Source organism: Acanthaster planci, linkage group LG14, assembly GCF_054643075.1.
Source record: "Acanthaster planci isolate LZ-2023a linkage group LG14, COTS_SCS, whole genome shotgun sequence".
Lineage (NCBI taxonomy): Eukaryota > Metazoa > Echinodermata > Asteroidea > Valvatida > Acanthasteridae > Acanthaster > Acanthaster planci.
Genome location: NC_141790.1, coordinates 4,624,903 through 4,643,430, shown reverse-complemented (window position 1 = coordinate 4,643,430; position 18,528 = coordinate 4,624,903). Strand labels below are relative to the sequence as shown.

Below are 18,528 nucleotides of genomic sequence, written 5' to 3'. Positions count from 1 at the left end.
AAGACAGTTGATCTCTTGCCACACCTCACCTCTGACTCCCATTTACTGGAAGGTATAACCAGCTCTGGAAAGCCCAACATTTCTGGTACAGCTGCGGACTCGTAGTTATCATCAAACAACTTCTTAACAGTTGGTGATGGCTGCCGGCCATGAGGTGTGCCGGTGGAATGGTTGGAATGAACAGGTAACAGATGGGTTGGCAGTTGGGGTGATGAATGCTCTGAGAGATGAGTTAATGCAGGTAGTGATGGACGGGATGAGACATGGCTTGAGGGTTGGGGTGGTGAAGTTGCAATTGTCTCTATGTTACTGACGAAGTCAGCCATTGCAGAGTTCTCCCCTTGCAACCCTGAAAACCAAATGCAAATACACATACAACATTCACCTTCATTATTCTACGTATACTGAATTTAATTAACATTCATAAATACCTAAAACAGTTGTCTGTGGTACAGCCAGCCTTAACACTTGATAAAGTACCAGTTAGCTGTGCAACACATGAAAAATGCACCATGTGTGCAAATCTGCGTATGAGGGGTTGTCATTTCTGATAGACCTTTTCACTAATAAAATCATAATAATGCACGCATGTGCACAAATGGCCTTGGCAGCAAGAAGTGTGAGCAGACCCCTGAAAACACACAGGGGTGCACTTTTGATCATTTTCTCTCAGGTTTCCTGGCTTTGTTCAGTTTTTTCTTCAGAAAATCCCATTAAATTGTTTTTGCTATTAGTTTCTAATCTGAGCCAAATTTTTAGTGCTCCGAGAAAAGACTTCATTATCGTGATTTTTCCTGTGCACGCGAAACCAAAACTAGATTTCAAAGACTAGTGTGTTTTGCCTAACTTTTTCAGATTTGTGGATAACATTTGGGGACTACATACACGTTGACATTAAACTCAAAGTACTGGTGCCCTCTGGAATGAGCCATTTTGACGCCTTCTCCGCAGATTGGTATAGCTGAATATAGCTGAATATGAAACTAAACGTCATATCGCTTTAACAAAATATTACAGTTATCTGACATATCTGATGATGACACACAATAAAAGATCCTGAAAACAAGCTCGGTGGTCGAGTGGTTAAGATGTCTGCACTAGTAAGCAGGAGGTCATGGGTTCGAGTCCCACCCGAGTAAACTTGTGTTCTTTTCACAAGCCTTTGGGGCAAACACTGAGTATACAGTGTTAAAACACACGTCAGGCAGGGCAAAAATCCCAAATTAAGATCCTGGATGATGAAAGTGATGTAACAGGAAAAGTTATTTGCCTTGCCTGAAACTGTACAGGACAAACATGCTACGGGCAAAACCAGATTCAAACCCCACTCACCAACGAAGACGTTACGGAGAAAACATGAACAAGGCAACCATACATGTACATTCAACTAATAATGATCTCAAAATGTAAAAATGGTGTGTTTGAATTTCTAGAGCGCAAGACAAACTCAAATATTGCATTTGGGAGTAGCTTTTAATGAATGGTCATGGTGCTTGTTTCTCTCTTTTCCAAGGTACTCAAAAGCAACAGAAAAGAACGGCGGATGGGCTGTTTGGACCTTCAGTGAATAGAAAAGTCATTGAAATGAGTACACTACTGAAAATTTCTTTGATAGAAAATATTCTTACAGCAGAAACATGAGGTATTATAATTATGTGACGTGAACATTCACGTATCCAAGCTGGGCATTATCAAATGTCAATATGGTACATGGTTAAGTGATGCATTTGGACCAACAGGAATAGAGAAACTGTCCCAGGTGTTTATAATTTCATCTTAAGAGATGATTTGCACACAAAGGAGACACTGAGCAAAATTACAATGTGGAAAGAGACTATGGACACTGAATAAATGAAGTGAACCTATTAACACTTGAATAACTTAGCAAATAGCAAATCCAGATGTGACAAATATACCGGTACATGTACATGTAACTATGTAATACTGGAGAGACATGAGACAGGGTATATAAAAACCTGCTTTAAAAATCTGGATGTAAAGGCCCAAAAGAAATGTATCTAATGTGGACCTCAATACATGAAGTCATAAATGCAATAATATCTTGAACATAGACACAACCACCACATTTTTATGAGGACTAAACATGATGGTAACGGTTGTAAATGAGACACCAAAATGTGACATGGCAATAATGACGGATTATAAAGTTTGTAATGACTGTTATAAATGCTGTTCAATTTTTCTTCTGGTGTGTTTCATGTTGTTATACCTTCTGAATGCTTGTAGGTATATTCAGTTCAATAACTGACATATCGTGCATTTTGTAAAGTCATCTTAGTTTATGGTTACGTTCGTAACGTGGTGTCCTGAGTGGTTACGAGTGTCCACGCTGATGCTGCTTTATCACCACAAAAAGTTTTAATTTGCCCAGTTGCCCCTATCAATTAAAAATTACCCATTTGTAAATTCAGAACGCCCAAGGAATCTGCAACTGTGGACATGAATTAAATTTGCAGACTTTTCTCACTACGATTGCAATCGCGTCCTCCTTGTAACACGTTATGAGTGTGCGTTGTGTACCGCATCAAGCTTACACTTGCTGGTGTACATTCCAGTAAAACTACACTGGGGCATTCCACACTACATACAACTGACGTTATAAGGCAGAGTTTTAACTACACTGTTTGAATTGTAGTTATGTAAATAGAAATATCAGGGGCTTGTAATAAGTACACTTACGGTATATCAGTTAAGGAGAGTGTAGAAATAGGTGGAAGGTTTTTCACCCAAACTGCAGTTCCCATTGAACAGCAAGCAAAAAATGTGTCCAGTAACTGACGTTAAGCAAAAAGGACAGGGTAAATTATCGTGTAGAGTCAAATTGAAATATCTCATGCCCCTGACTTGTTTAATTTGACATAAAACATAGTTTCTTAGGTACAGAGGTGCAAAATAATAAGTTAAGTTAAACGTTTCCATTTTAACGCTTTAGTGAAGATATGACAGTAACTGACGTCACGCTTACATTTGCCGTAGGATTTACACATGGAAAATCATAATTGAGAATTGGTTTGTAATATCTCATGTCCCTGACTCATTCGAATTCGAATTCGAATATTATTTGATATGGAATCATATCTTGGTTTTTAAAGTACAGAAGCACAAATGAATGGAAACGTTGGTCAATTTTCTTTTAAGTTTATGAAGACTTTATCATAAACATGACAGTAACTGATTTGTAAAACTACAAACAACTGAGTACATCTGTGTATTCATTTGTCTTTAAAAAAACTTGACCAAGGTTATTGAAAAACAGAAACACTACAATTTTTTGAAAGCAATCATTAAGTTCAGATTTTAAAACCTTAAGCATAGCCTGTAATTATATGTATGTTTTAGAAAAGGTGGTTATCCTACAACCACAAAACTGTCATTGATTACCAAACTCTGAATTAATTTACCGGTAGATTTCTTATCCTGTACAACTTCAAATTTTAATATTGGGTTTTACTGGACAGTGTATTTGACAAGCACTCAGCGTTGATGATATTACCTTAACAGGTCCTTACTGGAAACCTTAAAAAAGAAGGATCTTGTGAAGTTTAGAGTACCAACTCTTTAGCTTTAAGTGAATGAGAGGTGCCCTTGTGCAGAGACAACTGTTGGTAGTGGCAGTTTTCACCAGTGGGTCCTAACAGCATCCCTCATCAGGAAGCGAGTTTTGAGGCCATTACTATCTCTGCAGTGCTCACATTCATTCCGTTTACACTTCCTTGATTCAGACAAACAGATTATGGTATCCACAAACTGATGGTCATATACTGGAACTGAAGTATAAACTTTGTGCTACTCAACTCACTTCCTCATCTTTCATTTTCCTTTCACGTTTCAGTGGCTTAAAGGTGGTGTACACCATTGGTAAAATCCCCAAAATCGGACTACCCTATAATCCTGAAATATCTTACTTGAAAGAAAGTACACACCATCTCAATCAATCTGTCAAATATTTTGACTCAGAATGCTGTAGTTTTTGAGAAAAACAATAATTTTGTTCTCTTTTATTATGGTGGTCAGCCGACCATCGTAGTAGAGTTAATTTCACTTCGCATATCACATCCTTTAACAGGCGCCAAATTTCTTATATGTACATGTAGTGCAGATGTTGTGGGAGTCTCCATTTATTAACTGATTAAACCTAAAAGTAGCTAAGAATATATACTAACATTCTTTCGTGAAAAACACTGTGAACTGAAATTATAGAAATCTGAGTGTTAGGCGTAAAGTAGAAAATAAATAGGATCCGTGTGATGTTGAATTTTATTGAAGGAAAGGTTTCTTTAAGGAAATCTTTGCGAATTCAAAATTACCCCTGGATAATAATGGTATGATCCAATATGGCAGATGTTTCCTAGCACAATGATTTTCGTCAACAAGAAGTACGAAATTCCACACGTAAATCCTCCCTTGTTTTAAGACATAATTCTTTTTAATTACAAATATTAATGATTCAACTATGCTGTTTCTGACTTTCATCGACGTGCGAACTGACATGAAAGTGCCGTTATAAACACGATCACGCGCGCACTACATTATCATATAGGCCTACTTGTTTCGATGTCACAGACATGAGTTGACTGCTGTTTTCCTGGATGAAGTTTTTCTATGAATCCGCAATGCTACATTGTCGACATGGTCGAGGAGGCGCATTACTCTAAGGTAAATTCACTGATTACTCCTAGCCGTTGAAAACTGCTCCTTTCCGGGAATGAGAACCTGTCATGTTTGTTTCCCACCCTGACCCTGTGGACGATGTTCGCTTTACCACGAATGCACTATAATCCATAGATTTTACGCAAGATAAATTACAAGACCTTCAATTTAAGCGTTGAAAATGTCGCGCTGTTTTTCTTGATTTTTCACAAAGCAGTTGACTCAATCATGAAACAAGTGAGTGGAATGTAAGTTGCAGTGAGTATAACACACTGTAATCAGCTAATCTTGTGAAATTACAACATAAAACCAATGGTGTACACCACCTGTAACCAACGACTTTTGAAGATATTGCTTTCCAGAGAAAATCACCCCTCAAACCAGTCATGACGAGGCCCATCACCATTTTGAAAATTGATGCCTACACTCCATGGCAAAATAGAGCAATTTGGAGGGCCCCGTTTGGTCCGATACTTTCAGAAATACAAGCTGGTAATCCTGCTGATAGATTCCATCCTCCTTGTTAACAAACCACAAAGTCCATGGGTCATGAAATGCTCTTATAGCAGAGAATTTGAAGCCTACAAATTGTGATTCGGTCTGCATAGGCAATATTGGACCTACTGGCCTGCAACCCATCAGGTGAATAAATGGGGCCAGGTTATCATAATTTTCTTAGTAACTGACGTTACATCACGGTAACTGACGTTACAAATTGGTTTCTACGGGGTAACATTTCGGTTACTGATGTTACACATTTCGAAGAGTCAGTTTTGGCTCAGTGGTACGTTGAGTATCCCTATTTTTGGTACGGAGAGGAAGACATTTGCTCATAGATTAGAAGTCTCAAGTTACACCATACGGATCATCTTCTTTGTGGAATGAAATTAAAAATCCATGTTTGGGGTAACTGACATTACATCCATTATGGTCAAACTGATCAAGGTTTTTTGTAACATTGATTCATGAAACCAGCAATTTTTTTCTTATCATTTGGTAAAGTGTTTCTCTGGTAACTCCATCCATGTGAAAGATTACCTTTTAGAGCACTGGCATAGTGGAGATACATAGTGGAGATAAGTTGTATGCCAATGCAATCTTTTTACCGTCAAGTTATTGCCATACTTTGGCCATCATTTGGAAAATCAAAATGGCCACCTTCATAAACAATATTGTTGATTCGTAAAACTTTAACTTTGTTTAAAAATATAAGGTGTTCAAACCAAATATCATTCTGAATTTTTGGCATCTGTGTCCTACATGTATATGTAGTGGAATTGCCCATATACACAGCCTCGTACCCATTACCCATGCAGTATGTATGCAAAACATGCACATGAATCGTTTCCTACAACAGGGAACAAGGATGGGGTCGCGACATTTGTTGTGTCTTCACATGTTGGTACAGCTATTACGAGCGTAACTGTCAACATTTACGGTTTGCAATCCAAGGAAATCTGAGTCAATCCATCACCACAGACGATGTTTCTTCATTAGAAGCCCAGTGTAAGAACTTACAGACACTATATTACCATTCTGTTCTGTATCTGTGGCAAACTATGAGCTTACACACTGATTTTTGGACGGTGATATATGACGATGCACTAAAGTCGCTTGGAGTCCTGTTTTTACAGAAAAACTATTTTCCTCACCTAGATGTCACACACTGCAACTGTTTCTGTGCAGCTGACAAAACCAGTCAGATAAAAACTTTGATTAGTTGGATGAATATTTCCACGGTGGACTTACTGTTGAGTAAATGTGTCTTGTCTTTCAGTTGCTGTTTGAGGGCTGTACAAACATCTCTGAGTCTAGTCATTTCTGCTTCATATTGTTGCACTGTGGTATCTAGCTGGGACTGCAACATCTCTGTGTTGTGGCTCTCGTGTTCTGACATCTTCTCCAGCTTCCTAAACCAAGAAAGAAATGTCCAAGAATGACAGCTGGTTTTTCTGTATGATCACACATTACTTACCCAATGTGACCATTCCTTTGTTTGCTTATTATATGGTATACCAGAATGGTACATGTATGTACATGTACTACTTCATGTCATTTAATTGTTGAGCGCTGTGACGGGGGGGGGCCATTTTTTTCACACAAGGGATGCCACAAAGAAGCCAACATGTTTGTTGTAATCACTGCTAAATCCAAAGGATAAACAGCTAGGACTCATTTTGAAGAAGATGAAATTGAGAGACTGATGGCACTCCCAAAGATGCACCCTACACACGTGTACAGGGCAATGCTCATATCAAACTTTCACACCAGGTTAGTGTATACTATCATTTTTAAAGACTGCACTCATGAACATTATGAACAAAAAGTGCTTTATGATTGGTCAGCAACATCAGCACAATAACTTTCAATGGCAAATGTTTGCAATCCTGCATCAAACCTGGACTAACTTCCACCAATGTGATTTTGCATCATTGCAAAAATCCAAGATACTGGTATCTGCATCATGCTGAGTTAATGACCAAGTTGGTTCTTGATACAAAATCACATTGAGCCCATTTCCACTAGGGTAACAAAGCATTTAAAGTGAAACCAAGAGCTTTCTGCAAAGTTGGGATATGCACTACAGTACTTACTTTTAATTCTTGGTAGTTGAAATATCTTACCATCTCTTAACACTAACACTGGCTGAAACTTACAATGTATCTACACCCTGATCAAACCCAACCACGCCAAATCTATCCCAACCATGCCAAATCTATCCCAACCATGCCAAATCTATCCCAACCATGCCAAATCTATCCCAACCATGCCAAATCTATCCCAACCATGCCAAATCTATCCCAACCATGCCAAATCTATCCCAACCACGCCAAATCTATCCATGGAGGAAGGGCAAAGAGAGAGTTACAACTCTGGCACTTCAAAGTGTTCCAATAATAGAAAACATTCCAAAAATGCCTGACTGCCGGCAGTTTAGCCAAACAAGAGGGGCCAGTAATATCCTAGCAAAGTTGTAGAGCTTTGCTTGAGAGTAACAACAACTTATCACTGTGACCTGGAAATAGAAAGGGAAAATCCTAAATGTTAGACCTACCTTTGCCATCATAAATAAACTGGTTTATTTTGTACACTGTTATCCATGTAATGTTTGTAACTTTATTCTTGTCCCTCCAAAGCATCAGTTTTTTTAATTACGGTACAAGTCAGAATTTTAGCCAACATGCAAACATGCTCAGCGTGTCAGCATGTATCGAGTCAAAGAGACACGAAAGGAGTTAACTGCAAACACAAAACACGGTGACCCCTGCATAACAGAGAAGGCCGACACTGCAATCTGATCTACTGAGTATAAACATGCACACATGACACGTAAACCCAAGAACAGCCAGGCCTTTGATGACCGGAGCAGTCATTTTCCTAGTTTCCCACAATGAAAAGTATTCAGTTTGACTGCAGCTCAAGTTATCTTCAAATTCCATGGAAATGTGGTCAGTAGTTTACCTTGTATGTAGCAGGCATCACAAAATTATTTTCAAAGATAAAGCGTTTTGCTTGTCCATACAGGATCGATAATAATGCCATGCAGACAACACTTTTGGTTAATGTCTGAATTGTTCCAAAAACATCTGAATCAGGCACAGAAAAGTATGAAATCAATCTTTCAACAGAGATGATTGTAACTAGCAGTTTTTATGACAAAACATTTCCTAAATTAGAGAAAACTATTTTGTAAGAAATCCACAAAAAATAAACGGGGTTTGACCTTGCCGGTCCGCTAGCCAAATTTCAGTCAAGACGGCCCCCACAGCGGCGATCCTGGCATACACACTTGACCTCATTGTGTTCAAAATTGCATGAATATGAATTCAAAGTGAGGTGGGGATCTTTCCCATCATTTTCGACCTTTGAGCTGGAACACCTACCTAAAAAATTGCTCTGGTTGTGACAATGTTAGGACCAAACTGAACGGCAACGATCTTACTGAAATGAAAGGAAGTCCAGTCTGCACTAGCGCCAGCAACGTGCATGCACTGGCTGCACACAACGGACAAAGTAGCGCCCATGTGAACTTCATGTGCATGTCGTGTGACATGTAAGGGCTGTAGCTTTGCATTTGTTGGCGCTGTTTCAAAATAAATATGCAATACACTTGTTTCAATTTATAATTGGTGGTTGGGATGGAAGCACTGGGGTGGTTGTAGTTTCGTGATTGCTTGGTTGCCGCATGGTTGCAGCACATGGCAGCAAATGAAAAAGTCAAGTTAAATTTACGCAAGTTCAGTAGGTGTTTTTTAATTTACTGGAATTCTGATACATGAACATAATTACATAATTAAAAAAACACCTGCTGAACTTGCTTGTTGTAATAGTTCTGGCTGAGGACTGGATTACTTTCGTAGTTAATGTTTATTTGTGAAAAAGTTTTTGCGCAATCAGGAATTGCTTAAAACCAATCTAGCATTAGAACCAGCAAGAAAAGCGTCATCGTCGTCGTCACTCCAGTTGATCCCGTGAGTTTAAGATTCAAAGCTTACATTTGGGAAAAAGTTTTGTAGTAGCTAAACACATACGGTGGAATACTGGCCAGTTTCACTAAAATTTGACATTTTCCAGATGTAATCCGGCTGAACAACTTTTGTGATCCAAAATAAAAAGAAAACAGCTGTGATAGTGATACATATTTTGATACTTCAAGATGGTCATCTTGCCAGTCAGGCACTACACGTTCATGTATGTGATTTCACTTATTCAGTGCACTGCCACACACTGTACGTTGTACATGTATATACACGTACACGCATACACAAGCTAGAGCGATGGCTCTGCGTGTGCAGTGGTTCACTACATGTTATCGGTCAACTTTGCGGTCTGCAAGCGCAACCCTGGCCGCGATAATGAGGTCCAGGGTCAGGCTTATCGTGTTTTGAACCAGCAATGCACGGTAAAACTGCAAAGCGTGTATTGAACAGCGTGTCAGGTTCACTGATCGTGTTAGCGTGGCTAAAATACTAACCTGTACTGTAGGTTGAAAATACTAATGTCATCTCTTACCGCTCATATTCTTGAGTAAGTTCTGCTATCCTGAGATGGGACTGCTTAATAGCTGCCTGATATTGAAGGTCACTGGCACTTTCAGCCTCCAGTAGCTGCTGTGTTAATGATGTCAGTTTTCTCCTCAACATACTGTTCTCATCCTAGAAAAACAACAATTACACAAATAATAGAAGAACCAAATCAGGATGTGACCTTTTGTCCATTAATTGTGCTTCTTGTGGGTGAGTAGTTACACCACGGACCATTTACCCAGGGATGTGCAACCGTGAGTGGCCCCAGTGCAAACACATGTGCCACCTTGGTTCCATGCGTGCTACGGATTGTTATTACCCCCGCAGGCGCTCTCAACTTTTCTCGAGAAAACTCGCGACCACATGACACAGGTTGCAGCATGCAGCATGTACAGTGCAGCGGTGGTTATGCCGAGACAAAGCGCCGACACGGTGTTTAAATCTATTTGTTTTGACGAATAAATCTTCGTCATTTATCGATTTCAAGGACAAACGAGGCAAAATTCCCCAATTTTGTGGTACACTTTCTCAGAATGTATAGGATGAAATAGCTTGAGCAGCATAATTTTAGAAAGGGTGTACCCTGACTTAAAATATTACAAGAAAACTGAGTGGTAGACAGGAATGTATGTTTGTTAATGAAAGTGTTACATAATCCAATTTAATTTCTGCTTTGATATTGTGCCGGCAGTAACACGCACTGAACCAGCTCTGAGCTTGGTTACATGTAGTTGGCTTGGGCGGTATTTCGGTATTACCGAATACCGCAGTTTTGTTTTTAATACTGAGCAATACCGACTAACAATCCATGAATACCAGAATACCGACTAATTCGGTATTGGATTTCAATACCGCGGTATTCTGGCTAATTTGTTCAGAATGTTCCCACAACCCTCATAAGATGAAAGCAGACAATTATATCCACAACAAGTGACTGCATACTTTGTGGTTTCAGTCATCCAGCATCCCATTTGTGTTGTGCTTTTTGGTGAAGAGATAAGACGTAACGTAACGTGATACTTCAGCATGCAGCCATCAACCTGCCTGTCAAAAGGTTTTGTTTCCCTATCGCCGCCATCAAGTTTTCGGTTTTGGAATAGCTTGTAGGCAGTGCTTCTTGTATTACTCGTTGGCACATGTATACATGTACATGTATCACAGCCCTACAGGTTGGGAATTAAAAAATCAGCTGGTCTTCGGTGTCCGCACTGGACTTTATTTTCTGAAGACTTTTTTGGCGGATCAGAAAATGCGAATGCTGCTTGTGCTGGCCTTGTGCTCACTTAGGGTCTTTTTTGTCCTTTATATACAACATGTACAAGTATTGTGTGAAAATCGAACTGAAGCCAGGAATGTGTGTTATAAACTATAAAATGATTCCATAAATCTGCATCTGTTCGACATCCACGGCAATCAACAATCTTTTTTTTATTGTTCTCACATTTGTTCCAACCACATGAAAAGAGAAGCAAAAACCCGATTCCTCACTTGTCACTGCTTGTATTTCAGTTTTTTCGGAATATAAATTTAGGACAACGTGGTTGATCAAAAAGACGTCTCAGTTATGATTAATCAAATACCTTGTGATATGTTTAGAATAATAAACTTCATTGTCATAGGACAACATGTTTAATGTGCATGTGAAATTTAAAAAAGCAAATACATGTAAAAGCATCGATCCAGGGATTTTTAAAAGACTTCAATCACCATGGATGATGACGAAGCCAACAGTAACTAACCTGCATGCACATGTAGGCCTGGATGTACCTGCAAGAATTTGAAGGCTCACCGACTAAAGCCCCTATCCATGTAAGTAGTCTTTCCAACACAAATTGTGTCACAGAGAGACATTTTTTGTTTAATTTTTCGCCTCTCTTTTGATTTTTGACACAAGCTGCATGACACGATTGATTGGTAGTCCGAGATCACTCGCCCACTGCGGCGCGGTCTCCCGTGCGCGAGATGGTCGCTGAAGAAGCAGAATGTCATGAACGAGTACTACGATTGGATAGCTGTGTCTTGCCAAATGTACGTCATGAAAACGCACAGTCTCATTGGCGGGCACGCTAGATCTTTTTGCAGCAATATGAATAATGCAGTGTTGGGCGATTAGTTGGACTCTTGAGATACGAGAATAGTCATGCGAACTTATTTGAGGCGTATTTTATCGGAAATGGAATGGGAATTTTTGTTTTGTAAAATATCACAGATTTTTTAAATCATGCACTATGCGTGTCATGACGACAGGAATCTGGCAACCGATGTCTGTATACCGCATTGTAAGCGTGCGTGCGATAAGCCTTATGTTGCGCGACTGGACATTTTGTGGAAGCACGCTTGCTTGAGTACAAGCAGTACAACTTCAAATTAAATTCATGAACACAGAAAACACAAACATAGACATGAGATCAAATTTTTTGACTTGCAACTATAGACCTGCATTCGATGTAGTGGAACGTACGACCCTTTTTTGGCAGAACCTGTACATTGACTGGTTGCCGCATTTCCATCATGCCTTCATTGTCAACGGTTCGGCCCGGCGGGAACCAGTGTGGTGCAACCGCACACGTGTTTTAACCACCGCGATTTGCAAACGCTTTATGAATGGGTCGTCAAGAATGGTTTTCAGGCAACGGAGTCACGAAAACCTTTCGTTGTACCAGGAATTTCGTACAATGCTATTTCGCTATAACATATTTTCTCGCTATAGAAATATGCATGTTTTCACCGGGACCTAAGATTTGTGCTTGTTGTAATCTGAATTTCGTTACAACCAATTTTGTAATGACAAGAATCGACTGCCGCGTCGCAGAGTTTTCTGAAAGCCACCTTACCATTGCACACGCGCAGTGTTAGGGCGCAGCTAAAAGGAGCAGCCACTGGTAATCCGCACGTAATCATTACAATAATGCACTGTCTCAGCGAGTACCAACATGACTGTAGCACATGTGCAGATTTTCACACCGTACGAGTGACCACACAGATATAGGAATCACGGAGCAATGAATCGGTATTTAAAACACCGTCCCTTTTTAAAAAAATTCATATAAATAATTTTTATTTGACATCAAATGGACAGAAAAAGGGGATTTTGTGACGTTAAAAACCCTTTATGCTGGCCCCTAGTGTTGTTTGTGGTTTGCCTTTGAATGCCAGCATCGCCGCTGCTTTTTGATGTAGTCATTGTCTTCTGCAATGAATACCGCGGTATTAGTAAATTCCGCGGTATTTTTTTCATGGATACCGTGGTATCGAAAAAGGAAATACCGCCCAAGCCTAACATGTAGATCAACTGTGGTACATGTAGATACAAAGTACCAACAGTTGGAATCCTGCTTTTGAAGTAAGCCTAGAAACTAGCTATGAAAACTTGCTATGAAAACAATCTCAGCAGAATGTATTACCACAACACTAGGATAGTAAATCAGCTTGTGAATGATGCTCTGGTGTTGTAGCTACACATTCCACTACCAGCTGGTGCTGGACAGCACTCCAAGTCACTAGCTAGTACTTGGGGTGCTGGACAGCATTCCAAGTTACCAGCTAGTACCTAGGAGTGCTGGACAGCACTCTAAGGCACCAGCTAGTACCTCGGGGTGCTCGACAGCACTCCAAGTCATCAGGTAGTACTTGGGGGGTGCTGGACAGCACTGCAAGGCACCAGCTGGTACCTGGGGGTGGTGGACAGCACTTCAAGTCACTAGCTAGTACTTGGGGTGCTGGACAGCATTCCAAGTCACTAGCTAGTACCTAGGGGCGCTGGACAGCACTCCAAGTCACCAGCTAGTACTCGGGGTGCTGGGGAGCACTCCAAGTCACCAGCTTGTGCTTGGGGGTGAAAATAAAGCTTATCTGCTGGCAACAATTGTGCTGCATTACACTGTGATTTTGAAATTTTGACAGGAAACAAATGGCTTGGAATATACTGCAAAATAGCATTGTCTCACGTGCCTCTTTTTGTATTCAAACTTCATGTACCTATCCATGTGCATATATGTACTTCACTGGCCCACATGTGTGAGTCATTCATTCTTGCAACTGATACTATGTCAGCTTAGCCATCCAGCCCCCAAACAGCTGGTGCTAACATTTCTACTTACAACCCTGATTAAACTGATTATACATGTATCTGTATTTCTCAAATATCAAGAGCTTAGGATTCAAATATTACAGTTCCAGTCTGCAATTCAAGTTTTTGGTGGAATATCTCAGCATTCCCTTTCAACTGTTATCAGACAATCTTTTCGTCAATCCTTCCACTTTCACTCATGTTCATTCAGTGAAGAGTGTACCTACCTGTAATATCTGTGAGGTCTTCATGTGCTGTGTGTGCATATTTCTCAAGTCCTGGAGCTGTGACTGAGCATTCAGTATCTCAGATGACATAGAAGTCGTATCAGGATTGTTGGTGTTCTCTCGTAAGCTACGGTTCTCAATCCTCAATGCATCCAGCTGGGCATTGGTAATCTGTAGTAAGAAAATGATAACATACGGGTACATGTACTTTCACTTGAAATTATTAGTGTGGAGCATAGTTCTCTATATAAAGAGTCATGTGCTCTGAAGGGTTATGGGTGCTTTCAAAGGTGCAAAACGTCCAACAAACTGGAACCAAGTCAGTTACATTATAAAACTCCAAAGATATTTTTGTTGGAGAGATAGAAATCCTAACATTGGGTTTCCCTTCACTGACATCCGTGTACCTCCATAAAAACTGAAATTCAATTGCTATCCATGAGTGCATGAGAAAAACCCTGCCAAGATTATGTAGGTCAGGATAGAATCCATGACTCCCTTATCATTATTGCTGATGTCTTGCCACTTATACACCGAGTTAGTTAGGGTCAGATGGCAGGTTGAAATTGGAAAATAGTCATCACAGTTTGAGACTTTTGATAAAATTGTTGGCATTGGACAAATAAAAATACTTGTAAAAATAAAAATCCAAACTCTATGTAGTAAAACAAATGCTTAATTATACAGCATTTATTAGTGCCAATGATTTTGAAATCCACAGAATGCTTCATCCTATGTCTCCCTTAGCATTGTGTCAATGCACCACAATCTACCACTGTGCCAGTGAACACACACCTTGTTTGTAATGGGATCAAAGCAATGATATACATGTAGCAAAGCAACACTTACAGCAACTAGGCTACCATTCTTCAATTCTTTGACATCTTCCCAAAGCTCCTTATGAATGAAGAAGGATCTAGGAGGGTTGACCTGGCTCGATCCACATGTGTATTGGGTTAGGATCTAGGAGGGTTGACCTGGCTCGATCCACATGTGTATTGGGTTAGGATCTAGGAGGGTTGACCTGGCTCAATCCACATGTGTATTGGGTTAGGATCTAGGAGGGTTGACCTGGCTCAATCCACATGTGTATTGGGTTAGGATCTAGGAGGGTTGACCTGGCTCGATCCACATGTGTATTGCGTTGGGGGTTGACCTGGCTCGATCCACATGTGTATTGGGTTTTCGGTCCCTACCTGACTCCATGAATTTTACCAAGAATATTCCTCTGGGGTTTTCCTCCTACCTGTAAAACTGTAACTGCTTCTCATAGTCTCCGCTCTACAGGTTTCTTCAGGCTTGTAAACCTACAGTGCCTAGGGTGTTTTTTAGGGATCCTTGGTATCATTACCAGACATAATAAAATAACAACACATCATTTAGTATCTGGTAATGGGACATTGGGGTGATGCTGTTTCAAGTAGATTATTATTCTATTATGCGTGCTTGAATTAATTTACAATGAATAAGCAAGCAGGAAAGATTAAATGTGATTTTCTAATGATAGTCTGATATATGATCATGCCTTTTACCAGGCAGCTGACAACAGTTGCCTGCAATCCAACAGCAATAGCACTAACTTGCAGTTCATGTTGATGCCGTTCCACTGTCTGTGCTCCCTCCCTCTCCTTTCTTTCAAGAGATGCAATCTTCTGACTCAATGTTGCTATGGTACTGTCACGGTGATGGAGATCAGAAGTTAATGCTGTGACCTCGGACTTCATGCCATCCAGGTGAGACATATAATGTTGTTCCTGCTCACTACTCCAAGCTTTCTCCTGCAAACAACACTCATTACACTGAATATGAAATAAACTATTTAATTTTAGAAACTAACCAGTGTGTTCCTTCAAGTTAGGTTAACACTCGGGTATTTGTAGCATAATCTTTTGGAACTTGGACCAACTTAATAAAGGTACTGTTTAAAATCCCTGCAAATGTTAGCAGCAAAATGTTTCTACTTCTAAGAATGCTTTACGGTGTAGATGTGCTAATGGTTTGTAAGCAGTGCAATGGAAGAAAACTGCATCATCTCTGGAAGCAATCTCTGCCTCTAAAGCCTACGCGCTCTTTGATGGAATCTGTGAAATACATGTACATGTACATGCTCTCCCAGTAACATCACTAAACTGGGTCCAAGTTAATGCAGGCAGCTGCAAGGCCAAACTATGAGCCTGAGAAGCTGTGATTTGAGGCTTAATTTGGTGTCCCCCTCAATAACATGCCAAATGATTTCCCTTGTTCAATTACCCTACTACAGACATTTAAATGTACGGTAATAACTTAATCTAACTACATACATGACACTGGATTCAAAGTAACACACGTATGCTTTGGCTGGTTCAGTTCCCACGGCGCACACAGATGAAATTTCCACGGGAGTTAAATGGGCATGTGAAGAGACCATGTGAAGGACTTACATAAAGTTCAAATTACTAATTAATTAGTGACACATAATTACACAAGTTTGTCCTGACCTTAGTAAGCTGGTCTTGTAACTGTTTCATCTCTGTACCCTCCAGACGACGTAGTTCTTCTATCTTTGTAGCTAGTTCTGTATTGAGTCGTGCACATTCCAAATGGGATTCATCTAACCTACAACACATACATGTACATGTTCTTGCATGTAATCTTAGCTAAAGGTTGAAGTAATTGAAGCTCAATGACACCATTGGACATAAATAAAAACAAGATGTCTGAAAATGAAAAACCCAAATAGCTGGAGACAGCAGGATGCCTTGTGATTCATTCTCACGCACAGTGAGAAGACACAACAATGAATTCAGCCAGAAGGATCTTCCATGCAGTTCCTACACATCAGTGCTGTGATCAAGTACTTTTCAAGTCTCTTGCCACATATTGAACTGGTTACAAAGCTGGAGTACACAGGCATTGGATGGTACATGTAGATGCACAAAAGTGAGGTTGTAAAATAAAATTGTAACTTCAGACCATCATTGATTGATAAAAATTATGGCTTACAACAAAAATACTCAAATTTTGAGTACTTTTCTTTTTAAAACTTAATTTTACAAAATTCAGGATCTAAAGTCTTCATTTCATAACCTCACCTTTGTGCATTTTCCATGCAATGGTCATGTACTCCTGCTTTATTTCCTCCTAACCAGTTCAATATTTGGCAGAGAACTAGGAATCCAAAAAGTACTTGACTACAGAACTGCTACACATTTGTATACCAATCAAAACATTTGGTCATATTCCAGTAGAACCTAATGTGTGTACATCATAATGACAATAATTCTTCTGAGTACAGACTAATTGCAGAAGACACCCTGCGGAGGCAGCACACTCACTTAAATAATACACTTAATATTAAATTTGTCATATGCACGCATATTAGAAAGTCTCGCAGAGATTACCTCTAATTCTAGTCAATTCAACACTGGACTGATTTATGTTTATTATTTGTTCCTTTGATGGTTGAGTTCCTTGAGTTCACACTTGACAAGTTATTTGTGAAAGATTTTAAGCATGTTAAGTGACACTCGTGTCTATGCACATTGTGAGGTTACCATCCTTTGACAAGCTTCCCTCCCCAAAGAAACCCTAATGCACATTGTTTCCACTTGTTTACAGCTCTTCTTGTGTGTGACACCATCCTGATCCTAATTCTAAACAGTTTTGTGCAGGAAGTTTTTTGGGCGGTATTAATTTCAGGGAATGCTGTTTGGCCAAATTTGTCGCTTTGTGAAAATGGTGACGATATCTCTGATTCCTCTCTGGCCTTGACTGCAACATTCTCTGGTCTACTATTGATATGGAAGTATTCCTGCAGTTCCATACTATCTTGCTGCGTCCTGATCCTACCTAGCTTGTAGTCTTTGTATATCTTCCTGCAGCTGTGTCTCAAGACGCAGCCATCTAGCATTGTCTCTCTGTGCCTGCTCTAGCTGGCTTTGTAACTCATTTACTTGATGTAGAGCCTCCTGCCCACTCACTTCTTGAAGTGACCTGTAATACAAGCATTGTACTGTGCCATCATGGATGTGTGTCTACAGTTGTAATGGACATAGCATAAACACAAATGGACACAATGTAACAACATTGCTATTGCAAGGGCTGACTTACTACAGAAAGATTTTTGAGAAGGCGTTCACTCTTGCAGAAAAATAGGCCTGCAAGTTTCTGATTATAGTTTGATGATTAATACATTTCTTATTCTCTTTCTGCTTGTGGCCTTAAATAACGGAATGGCATATTTGTTGCAAACAATAATAAATTTTCATGTAAGATTCAATCAATAATAAAGAGGCAAGCGGCCTATCGTGAGACAGTCAAACGGAAATCTTTTCTCAAAATCGTTTTTACACATGTAATCTATCAGCACCTTTAAATTAAGTGGGTCTATGGTATATTTGGGATACATGAACATGTACTTAGATTAAGAAGTTACTGGCTATTTTCTTTTCCATTCTGAAAGGAATCCTTTACTTTCACAGTAATTGAAAGGAAAAATGTAACTGAATAATAAGTACACTGATTGATTACTCAAGTAACTCCCAAAACATGTGGG

The 18,528-nt window shown here is 39.7% G+C and overlaps 1 protein-coding gene across 3 annotated transcripts in view; it reads right to left on the bottom strand.

The window, feature by feature from the left end:
- Positions 1 to 18,528, bottom strand: part of cep63 (centrosomal protein 63) — a 36,345-nt gene that overhangs the window by 6,397 nt on the left and 11,420 nt on the right. For 2 of the 3 annotated variants that reach the window (XM_022242329.2, XM_087146095.1), the window contains exons 8-14: positions 17,823 to 17,966; positions 16,472 to 16,589; positions 15,575 to 15,772; positions 13,995 to 14,165; positions 9,685 to 9,827; positions 6,421 to 6,581; positions 30 to 349 (exon numbers count right to left, since the gene is read on the bottom strand). In XM_022242329.2, coding sequence (XP_022098021.2) covers positions 30 to 349; positions 6,421 to 6,581; positions 9,685 to 9,827; positions 13,995 to 14,165; positions 15,575 to 15,772; positions 16,472 to 16,589; positions 17,823 to 17,966 — 1,255 coding nt within the window. The remainder of the gene's footprint in view (positions 1 to 29; positions 350 to 6,420; positions 6,582 to 9,684; positions 9,828 to 13,994; positions 14,166 to 15,574; positions 15,773 to 16,471; positions 16,590 to 17,822; positions 17,967 to 18,528) is intronic. The other variant, XM_087146096.1, reaches the window with a different exon arrangement.